Raw genomic sequence first — 12,788 nt, forward strand, 5'->3', positions numbered from 1 at the left:
TAATTGCCAGTTTCTTAATGAAGCACATAAATAATTGTAAGCATTTATCTATATTTTGATAAAAAATCTAGATAGATCCTTAAAAAGAAAACAAATAGATATAAATATTGGCATTACATAGAAAAATACATGTGCTTCTAACACTTATTCCGTAGTCTAAATTATGAGACGATGATAGTAAAATTGAGTAGTTGATACTAACGCACTATATATATATTAGTGGCGCCAGATTAATTACTATCCTTATATTATTACTGCAATACTTCATATGGCCTCCGCTATAAGCTTCATCCACGATCTTCCGGATTCAATACTAGCGTCTTGGTCAATAAACTGATTCTGAAGTTTGTGTATCACGTCCTCATTGACCTGGAATGCTTTTGTAAGAACGTCACTAAAAATAGTTGGTGCAGTCCCGAACATGGCATTAGGAATATTAATTCGACCCGGATTTTGGCTACCAAAGCCGGCTACAGCCAACGCATCTGTCTTACCAATATTCAATTGAAAGTGTATTAAACCTTGAGGGAAAACCACGATGTCTCCCTTTTTAACGATGGCATCGTATAGCTTGTTGTTAGTTGTCACAAACCCGACGTATAGGGTCCCCTCTAAAACCGCAAAAATCTCCGAGCCGAGAGGGTGTATATGAGGCCCGTTTAGACCGAACGGGGCAATGTCGATTCGGCCTATGGCTATACCTAGAGTGTTTAGCGCTGGAAATAAAGCGTCGTTGATTAAATGTGCCGTTGCTCCTAGTGTGTTACTTGTGTTTCCGCGTATGTCAAACCCTTTGTACAAGAAATCTTGCATGGTCACGTCCTTGGGATTCTTGCAAAATTTTCCATTGACAAACACTGAAAAATAAATGAAACCAAGTTAGTATTAATAATGTTTTTTGACATGGTAATTATATTCAGGCTATAATTTTTAATTACTTAGGGTTTATAAGTCTTATTGTATGAACATATACATTCTCCGTAGTCCATACTAGTCATATTTTTCGTTAACTTTCCAAAACATTATGAAGTAAAAGTTTATATAGATGGAAAGTCAAATGAAGCGTAAATTCTCATTTTTAGACGCCATTTTCGTATGAAGCAAGGATTCTGACGGACTATATGTGACCATTTAAAAGTCCCTAAAATAGTCACTTTTTTCCCTAAAAGAGTGACCATTTGTAAATGGACACATATAGTAGTACGTCCATCTGAAGTTTTCAAACGAAAATAACCGTATAAAAGAAGACCTACTGAATATCAAGCGTGCATTCATGAAAATATTACTCCCGTAGTTTAATAATAATGAAAGAACAGGGCATGCACCTGAGGAATTATAATCGTCAGCACCAACACAAAAGTCCTGAAGAGGAGAAGGATCAGCTCCATTAACAACGTGAATAAAACTAACAAACGCCATGCAAAAACCAATCATGGCTAACATTATTGTATTCTTCTCCATATTAAATTATTATTATGTTAATATAAAATAAAATAAGTTGTTGTGATTATTAGTTCAGAAGGAGACTCATTTTTATAGTGGCAAGTTCCCTTACTTAAGAGGTAACCAACCACCAAATTTTGTACAACTATCATTATTATCATTTGTATCATTTGTGCAACTATCGTTATTATTATCACTGTATCATTTGTACGTCTAAAACGTGAATCACAAAATCTCATTTGTGACGGCACGTATCCGTCATTTTGGAGTGACGGATACCATTTTTCCTCACAAATGACCCAAATAGAGGAGAGAGGGAAACACATGGGGGTGCCCCCACCTTGTCCCCCCTATTCGTTTTGTGGGTGACATTATCAGTCACTTATCTCATTTGTGACGGCACTGTATCATTTGTATGTCTAAAACGTGAATTGCCTGCACCTTTGTTTGCTTATGTTTATGGGAGATTTTTTTTTATCTCGGACTTTTCTCAACCACCCCTGTTAATCTGTTATTATTAGCGGAGATTAATTTTTTGGTTGGGAGCTCCAGGCCGTATGATAGTTGGGGACCGGACCGTACCCTACGAATTACCACTTATTCACATTAAAATTAAAATAAATTATTTGGACTATTTTCTTCTTTTCAAAAAGTCGAAACTTTGTAGGTATTTTATGATCAAATGTAACCACAATGATCCAGCTAGCTAGTTTTACAACTTATGATAACTTGTTTTCCAAAAGTGGTCACATTTGACTGTAAAATGGTCTCAAAATGCCATTTTTTTATAAAATACCAAAATGGCCCGTCTTAAGAAGACCAACTCTAAACTTAATTGTTTTATAGTGGAGTAAATTTTTACAACATTATTATGAATAAGAGGTATTCGCTATTCATATTAACATGCCAAGAAAGATTGTCATATTTATAGCGAACGGTTAATGCCCAGGGGCGAATCTATAAGGGTGATGGGGGTGAACTCTCACCCTCATTAATTTTAGAAAAAAAAAAAATTAAAACAATTAAAAAAACTATTACCAATTGTATTTTAGTGATGAAGATGAGCAGATGATAGAGGAGATGCAAGGATTTTATTTTATTGATCGTTTTCTGGGTTTGGGTCGCGACTTTTTGTAATATTATTTATTGTTTAGTGCAGGACCGTCTCCGAGATTTCGGGGCCCTGTGCAGAATTTTGAAACTGGGCCCCGATACCACTATTATTTCCGTTAATGCTTGTATATAAATTTAATTTATTTTATTACAAGATCTATTTTTGAATGTACGGGAACGATAGTTCATTTCTTTCATATTATTATACAAATATAACGTAAATATTCTATTAATATGGTTTTCTAGACAACTTTGCGTATTAGAAAGAAAAAAAAGATTCAAGAAATAAAGCAAACATGCTTAAATGATGTTAAACTAACAAATATGGGATATAGTCATAACTCCGTCATTAAATGTAATCTTAAAATTTAAAAAAAAAATCAAAAAAAGTGTAGTTATGGAGAATTGAACCTGGATGCATGAAGATGGAAAGCCCAAAAAAAACACATGCTAAACCATTGTGCCAGTGTATATTTCATTGAATATTAACCTCACTAATTACCATATATTCTTAATTTAACTTTATTAGGCCCCCAAAAATCGGGGCCCTGTGCGACCGCGCGGCCCGCACACCCTAAAAGCCGGCCCTGGTTTAGTGGTGGGACCGTGGAGATGTGGCTTATGGGTAGACAAATGGATCGTGTTTTTTTTTTTAACTAGGTATTCGGGCCTTTTCGAACTAGCTTTATTTAGTATTAAAATTTATTTTCAATTAATAAAACTATTTAAAGTTGAATAATCATAAATTTATCATTAATATATTTTTTTTATAACATATCTTAAAGTTACGATCAAATAAATTATGAGACAAATTCACTATTCCTGCTATTTATATTTTACTTAAATTGATTAGCTAATTTTTTATCATAAAAACCGTGCAGATCAAATTTGTGCATATTGTGAGCATTTCAATTTTATGAATATATCCAAATAAAAGATTAATTATATCCATTTATAGTTCAAGATACAATTTATAGAATAGACTATAATAATAAACCCTAAGTATTCTTAAACTTTACGCGGAAAAATTTGGAGATTCACCTATTACTTTAGTAGATAGGGGATTACTACATCGACCGAGGTTTTTATCATACTATTAAGTATTAATAACGTTGTTTTACCCATATTAAACATAATATAACATTAAAATATATATAAATAAAAATATAGCCAAAAAATCTTGTAAAACAAAAATCGACCGCGACGAGCATTTTGGTCCGCGACAAGTGATTTGGGAGCGATTGCATGCCACCGCGATCGCGACCGATACCGAGATTTAAAACCCTGACACCCGTCACCCCCGTTCTATAAATCCTAGATTCGCCACTTTGGTCGTGTGGTCTACCTCCTGAAAGAGAGGACGACTGATGAACCAATCCGTGAATAACGATATTGTTAATCAGATTACTAACATTCCAGTGCCACATAATGATATTCCGGATACCCTCATTTGGGGGTTGTCCGTAGATGGAAATTTCTCTACCAAAACAGCAACTTGGTTATTATGTAAGGATTTGTCGTCACTTCCCAATCAAAAATATAATTTATAAACCTAATTAAAAGTAGTATTTATTCGGGTGTCGAACACAAAGATGGCGGGGGGTGTATACTTAGTCCGTTTAAGTCCTATTTTAGTCAAACAAAAGTAAGAGGTTGATTAAACTGTAAACTAAGATGCAATAAGGTATAAAATTTAAACTAAATGAAATTGTTTTTTTAATTAATAAGGGGAGGCTAAGGTCTTTGGGTTCACAAAGGGTAATTAGGGGAGAAACAAGGTCTAACAAGAGAAGGGTAATAATAGTGGTCAAGAGTTTAAGACTAACTAGTATTGGTGCCCGGCTTCGCCCGGGCTACCTCTACTTACCATTAACTTTTTTTTTCATTAAATAAAATTACTTAAAGTTGCATAACCCATAAATTCATCATTAATATATTTTTTTATAAAATATCTTAAAATTACGATGTAATAAATTTTGAGACAAATTCACTACTCCCGCTATTAATATTTTACTCTTATTAATGAAACAATAGTAATAACATTTCACTGCTTGCCCGTAATCATTGTTAATTTCACTACTCCCGCTGTAATTATTGTTCTCACACTCTTTCGCATTAATATTGATAATTTCACTAATACCGCCGTAATTATTGTTATTTTCACTATTTCCGCATTAATATTAATTATTTCACTACTCCCGTTGTTTCTACCACTCCCACTAATCTCGTTGATAATATTGTTACTTTTATTATTCAAATGAGTGATTACTATCATATAACTATATCCAATGATACTTCAATTCTTTTCTTTACTGACGAAATTACTTTCACTACTTAGACATGCAATTTTAAGAGGATTATATATTTATATAAATATATTACATATATGCATTAAATCAAATCGAAAGAATTATGCAATATTATATATTATGGAATCTAACTTGAATTATTTATAACCTACTTATTATATTTTTGTATGCTAAATAATTAATATATCTATATATCTAATAAACTATAAAGTTTAATAAAATTGTATAGATTTTAAATTTAATATATAATTTTATGATGATAATAATTAATACCATAAGTGTGCATGTTTATACTAATTAATTATTTTATTTTAAGAAAATTGACTATCTTCTAGTTTTCTATAAATATTTAGCAAAATTACCAGACATCTCCTTTCTTTTACTCTCCTTGAAATTGACCATCTTAATTAATTATTTTATTTTAAGGAAATTGACCATCTTAATTAATTATTTTACTTTAAGGAAATTGACCATGTTTAGGAAAATTACCAAACTTCTATATAATTTAATTTTAACCCAAACTATATAATATTTGCATTGAGATCCCTAAATCGGGTCCATCACACGGTGTTAGTGATTTAAAACTATATAGTATAATTAATTTGTATAACTTTATTTAATTACATTGAAGTCCCTTGGTTTCTGGATTTAATATATAGTATTGATTTCTTAGTCACCTTAAGAAATATATGGCCGTATAGGCTAAGGTCAACTTAAGCAAAAAAGTTGTTACAATTAACGATATAATTAGTAAAAATATAATTTAAAATTTTAATATCCTCTCGGATCGGATGGATATCCAATCATCACCGAAATTAATTTGGAGCAAAAATTTCCTAACTATCTACCTACCGCCATTTCATTTTCTAAGGTGGCAATGATAGGCTACCATTTAATTTCCGTTACCACAAGTTCGTTTTTATGGCCAAATTATCATCATAATATCATAATAGAACGTAGCCTTGAATCGAATCGCCAAATAAATTATTTACGATAATAACAAATTCATAATTGGAATAATTGTAACACCCCCTCATACCAAGGTACCTTACCAGGACTACCCCAGCATGAAAGGCTGTTACCATCTCGGTTGCCCGAGGTTAGTATATATCAAAAGCAACAGTCCAAACACATTTATTAATGTACGATAATTATAAAAGTTACATAGTCTCCAAAATCTAATGAACGAATTATCCAAATGGCAACAACTACCAAAACAATAACTAAGGCTCGTGATGGTGTCATCTAATCCAGCGTGGTGACTCTCCCATGATCGCCCCAAGCTCAATAAATGTATCACTGTCACAATCGCTCACCATCCCCGAATGGATCACCGCAGTTTTACAAAACAACAACACGGGGTCGGTACTACTCAATCAATGTAAGACAACAAACATTACCACCAACTCGATCATCGATCTCACACAAGAATCGACTACACATCGACGTGTGTAGCTGCCGCCAGACACCCATCGCAACAGTAATCCTCGCGCCAAATGGGTGACCGCACCCATCCCCACCTAGTCCAGCTCATCAACGAGCGACTAACAATCCCCGTCCCTTAATGTGCACATCCCCTCCCGTGACGGGTTCCACGGAGGGCGAACTAGGGTGTGAAGCCACTCCGCAAGTGACTCCACCACAATCACACACACAGAGCATCACAAATTGTCACAACACCACAACCGTCACAACACAACCACACCAACACAATCTCCACAACACCCATCCTCCGATGATCAGAAGATAACAACAATTATGAACATATGCAATCTCAATCAATTAACAGTACTGAGTAGGAGAAACCCTACCTTTTCGCAATCCGCTATGCTGCAATCAATCATACAATATGCATAACAATTACCACATCGTCACCTACAACAATGATAATCAACAATCACATAACGTAAACACTATATGCAAAACCCCATTTCCCCCAAATTCATAATCAAAGACAAACCCTAGAACAATCATCAACAAACATGGGGATAAAGACTTACCGACGGAGGAATAAAGGATCGAATGCGATTGCTACGATTATCCACACACACATAGGAGAGATTCGGAGTGATTAGAGCGTCGTACGATGATTAGGTTTTGTAAATTATGTTTTAGGAAACTGCTTAACGAAATATATATATCGTTCTAATTACTTCCGAATCAAACCGCTGAATATTACTCGCCGATCGGATACTACTCGGTCGAGTAAAGTGTATACTCGGCCGAGTATCCTCTACTCGGTCGAGTATTCTTCATACTCGGCCGAGTATTCCTCGGCAGAACCAAAACAGACTACACCATTGACACTACTCGGCCGAGTAGGCTCTACTCGGTCGAGTACTTAGCTTATAAAAATCCGTAGTATTACAATCTTCCTCTCTTAAAAAGAACTTCGTCCCCGAAGTTCCAACCCAACCTATAAAACATGGACATTTAACACCAACTCCACAAACCACTCTTCCTTCCACAACATGGCTCACGATATCGTCTCAACTATAGCATAGACTCCCAATACTGACTCCATAACATTACTCAATAACCACAATATAATGTTGCCAACCTTGTATCACTTCCATGACACTCAATAACACTCAATCCACAAAAGAAGATCAACCATCAAAACGGAATGTTACATTCTACCATCCTTAAAACGAACTTCGTCCTCGAAGTTTACTCAAACACATAAACATCATCTTCCAACTGTCAAAACTATCGGACTCATAATCATCATCATTCAACCACAACACTATTGAAATATTCTCTCATTCCTAAACATCGAACTACTACAAGCACGGTCATGACCTTTAATAAAATCAACACAAATATCCATCCTTTATGCTACACCAACACTTTACTTCCAATTATACTACCATATGCACAACCATCAAAATCTCTTTTATCGCATCCTACTCCTCTTAAGATAAATGTTACGTCCTCGTAATTCACTAATACTAAATCCTAGCTATATATTCTCATTATCCCCATCACCACCGCATGTCAAAGATAACCACTTATAATCTGAACAGTCGCCATGCATATATCTTAGGCTCTCTTACTTAAACAACTCTCATCCTTCAATTCACTCGTCACACCCCCTAACCTATACCTCAAAATCTTTAACTTAACCCAAAACTTCAACTCTTCCACATTACCGCAACATGACACACATCTTTATATAAACTATATAAAACTCATATCACCAAAAGCATAACTCACACTCCACACTTGTTACGTACACTCACACTAGATCCTCAAGTTCCTTTCTTTCATTGCCGCAAGACTCATACATAACTTAACACGACACTAATTACCCAACACCCTACACTCACTGTCTCAACAAAGGATTATGAACCACCTGCATATCAGATCATTACCACACATGTTCTACGAATCACTTGCCATTACCATGTCTACCAAAGCCTCATCTAGAACAAGATCAAAATTACCGAACAACCTATCCCAACTATGTCCCATCAATGTAATATCACTATACCATGACAACAACGAAAACATATACAACTCTCTTTCATATCATACTCTACCCTCATTCCCAAATCGAAATCGTAAGACACATCAACAAACAAAACAACGATCTACATGTCTAACCAAAACTCACAAGAAACAACAAGAACAAAACAACAATCAGGCATAATCGGTCCAGACTTTCGAAACTCAAATCGTAACCACCTCGTATACTCCACCACAACCGTGACGGCATCGCAACACCGCCACCAATGACAGCCCGCACCGCAACGCGAAAATGCCCGCATCACAACACGAAGTACCGTGCCCGGATCACCACCCGAGGCACAACAACCACATCGATAAACATTACACCCACATATAATTTCCACAAACACTGACTCAGTATAACTCTCCGGACAAGAAAACTTACTCAAAACTGCTTTACTCGATCATAACACAACATTTTATACGGAATAAACATACAAGAATCTCATGCATATCATCCATACCTTTTCACGGAATATACATGTATCATCAATACACCTACGATTTTACCTATCCATGCCAGATCAATCAAATTATTACCTTTTGAACCTCATTCCATTAGATTGTCGTACCCAACATATATTACAAACATTCATATAACAACTTTATGACTATCACACCATACCGCTTCTCGTGAGGTCAGAACCTCACACAAACATTTATACACATCATAGACCCATAATCACATCCAACTAGTCAATCCTGATCTTGTAAGTTACCACCAGATAAAAGTTACCCCTCACCCGAGCTTAACTCGTACACCCCTCATAACATATTCTCCCATTCGCATAACCATCACCCCCTGCCAAATGTAACCATACCATTAATACTCAACTACTAACAACCGCCTCTTATAACCACATCTTATACTCTCTCACAACCATACATATCAATCTGGTCTCTACAAAATCAACCTCATTAGAACAACTAGCTTCCCTAACGTAACATCATCCTCAACCACTAGTGACAATACTATGACACCAACATCCTTCATGTGACTACTCTCTTACTATCACTTCTTAATATCACAATCCGTTTTCTCTCTTTAGTTATCATCCCAAATAACAAACATCCAATCCCTCAACACAATTTACCTCAACATTATTCTCAATTCTATCCTTTATCATATCGTTACCTAACTCTCCACCAAAATCTCAGATCGTGCAAACACTCTACAAGCTTCTTATTCCCTTAATATCTCGAAACCCACGGCTAACATGTCGTCCTGCTCTTCTATATAACCATTAACTCACACCCTCTAGTGAGGCTATCGTACATTTCCATAATTTCCTACCTTCATGCTCCTTAACTCCGGTCAACGTTCTCTCAACTTACTTCCATCCCTCTTTCCCCTTTTTTTACTCAATAATATCAATTAATAATTCATCTCCTTTCTCTTTTTACCTAACTTTTTAGTAATCTGTTTATTTTTCCATAGCTCCACAACTCTAATTCCATTAATTCATATCAATATCTTATCATTCTTCTTATCATTTATCCTCTCTCATCTTGTTTCTCACTCACCCTTGTCACCATCAACTCCACACACTAACAGTTACTCTTCAATTAGTCGTATCTCCCTTTCGTATCTCCAGAAAACCAAAAATTAATCTCATACCTTTAATCGCCCAAATAATTACACACTAGGACCACCTCTTGATATTCCAAACTCCCAAACTTGGTCACTATCTACAAATCCACGTCGCGACATTACTCTATCTAAGTTCACTATATACCCCTCTTCTCCATCCCTCTAAAGCAACATTTCATTACATATATCCTTAAGCAACACAATGCTAACCGTCTCCCTCTATAAGTCCTTACACATCCCGAAATGTTACTATTCGTATCCCTCATCTCAATCTTTCATTCTCACGTTTCTTTAAACTCACATTACTTTTGCCCATATATACTTACTTTTATATTACTCAGCACACGACTATATCACTCACCATATCTCACAAAACATGCTATTTACCTAGATTATCACATCATTCTTCCCTTTTCTTTTTCCACTATTTCTCACAACCACATTAACACATGTCTTCCTTATCCAACACTTATCTCTCATAAGCCGGCATTCTCCATGTCATAACTTCCTCCAGAACTTACGTATCAAGACCGTGCCACATATAAAAAAAACGTTAAGACTCAAAACATACATGTGTATATACCCTACGACTCAAAACAATGTAAAAACATAGCCACGGGCTCAAAACAAAAGTAATAACATAGCCACCGACTCAAAGTGGCCGCCCAATGAGGTACTCGGTCGATTACATAATATACTAGGTCGAGTACAAGGTACTCGGTCGAGTAACTATATTACTCGGTCGAGTTTTCGACTCCAGAAGCAAACTCAATTGTCGCAGAAGGATTACTCGGTCGAGTATTGGGAACACTCGGCCGAGTAGACCTTACTCGGTCGAGTATGAGACTACTCGGCCGAGTTCACGACTCCAGACGCTAAACAGTATCATCACAGAGAGATTACTCGGCCGAATATGGAATACTCGGTCGAGTATAAAAGATACTCGGCCGAGTAGGGACTACTCGGTCGAGTATCAGCAAGATTCTCGCACCGGCCCAGTTTTCGTAAAACAGTCATATCTCACTCGTTACTTGGTCATTTTGGGCGTGTGACCTATCGTTAGAATCGTAAGAGGACAAGCTATCACTTCAACTTGGAATTACAGCAATATCATTTCTAGAACTCGACTTATGACAGTTTTAAGACAACCCTTCCGTAATCGTTCTTTCTACAAATCAAGTTTTCTCAACCAAAACAATTTGAACATGCATAAGGCAACAACAACAATTCAATACTTCAAGAAACCAGTACATATAGGCACTTTTATCATACTCACATTAAAATTAACACGACATTCACATATATAGACGCATGACCTTAATCACATGCTTCTACCAACAATCAAGCATTAAAATCATCATGTTCATATGCACATGTACCACTACCATACTTCATGTTCAACATTGTATTAAACAGGTAACATGATCACATTCTTCATGCTCAATATCAACCAGATACAATTTCATAATTCACCTTTCATATTTTACCATGTTCCAACACTTAACATGCCAACATATTCATGCTCAAAGTTTAACATCAACAATCCTCGATGCATCTTTCAACAACTATCACATTCCACTTCTTTCATCATTTCATCCAACTATGCACAAGATTTAAACTATAGATATCACACTCACATGACTCAAACATACAACGCTTTCCCCCCATGTGACCGGCTTGAGATCGTAAGGGCCTTAATGCGACTTCGGACGTCTCCCAAGTCTTTGCGGCGACTCCAAACAACTCTCCCGGGTTCATTTTATTTAGACTCCCTAAGTTCAATGGGTTCATTTGTTTTAGGTGCCGGAATCGTCGGCTCTGATACCACTTTGTAACACCCCCTCATACCAAGGTACCTTACCAGACTACCCCAAAGATGAAAGGTCATTACCATCTCGGTTGCGAGGTTAGTATATATCAAAAGCAACGGTCAAACACATTTATTAATGTACGATAATTATAAAAGTTACATAGTCTCCAAAATCTAATGAACGAATTATCCAAATGGCAACAACTACCAAAACAATAACTAAGGCTCGTGATGGTGTCATCTAATCCAGCGTGGTGACTCTCCCATGATCGCCCCAAGCTCAATAAATGTATCACTGTCACACCGCTCACCATCCCGAATGGATCACCGCAGTTTTTACAAAACAACAACACGGGGTCGATTACTCAATCAATGTAAGACAACAAACATTACCACCAACCGATCATCGATCTCACACAAGAACGACTACACATCGACGTGTGTAGCCCCGCCCAGATTACCCATCGCAACAGTAATCCTCGCCGCCATGGGTGACCGCAGCCCATCCCCACCTAGTCCAGCTCATCAACGAGCGACTAACAATCCCTGTCCCTTAATGTGCACATCCCCTCCCGTGACGGGTTCCACGGAGGGCGAACTAGGGTGTGAAGCCACTCCCGCAAGTGACTCCACCACAATCACACACACAGCATCACAATTTTGTCACAACACCACAACCGTCACAACACAACCACACCAACACAATCTCCACAACACCCATCCTCCGATGATCAAGATAACAACAATTATGAACATATGCAATCTCAATCAATTAACGATCGAGTAGGAGAAACCCTACCTTTTCGCAATCCGCTATCTTTGCAATCAATCATACAATATGCATAACAATTACCACATCGTCACCTACAACAATGATAATCAACAATCACATAACGTAAACACTATATGCAAAACCCCATTTCCCCCAAATTCATAATCAAAGACAAACCCTAGAACAATCATCAACAAACATGGGGATAAAGACTTACCGACGGAGGAATAAAGGATCGAA

At 36.5% G+C, this 12,788-nt stretch overlaps 2 protein-coding genes across 2 annotated transcripts in view; one reads left to right on the plus strand and one right to left on the minus strand.

Moving 5' to 3' along the window:
- LOC141633350 (uncharacterized) overlaps window positions 1-12,788 on the plus strand; it is a 114,325-nt gene that overhangs the window by 42,553 nt on the left and 58,984 nt on the right. The gene's annotated exons all lie outside the window — the stretch shown is intronic.
- Window positions 75-1,583, minus strand: LOC141596880 (putative germin-like protein 2-1). The gene is made up of 2 exons (XM_074417152.1): window positions 1,326-1,583; window positions 75-857 (listed from the first exon to the last, which is right to left on the minus strand). The coding sequence occupies exons 1-2, from the start codon at window positions 1,459-1,461 to the stop codon at window positions 265-267; spliced, it is 729 nt and encodes a 242-aa protein (XP_074273253.1). The 5' UTR covers window positions 1,462-1,583; the 3' UTR covers window positions 75-264.

This window comes from Silene latifolia, chromosome 1 (genome assembly GCF_048544455.1).
Source record: "Silene latifolia isolate original U9 population chromosome 1, ASM4854445v1, whole genome shotgun sequence".
Taxonomy (NCBI): domain Eukaryota; kingdom Viridiplantae; phylum Streptophyta; class Magnoliopsida; order Caryophyllales; family Caryophyllaceae; genus Silene; species Silene latifolia.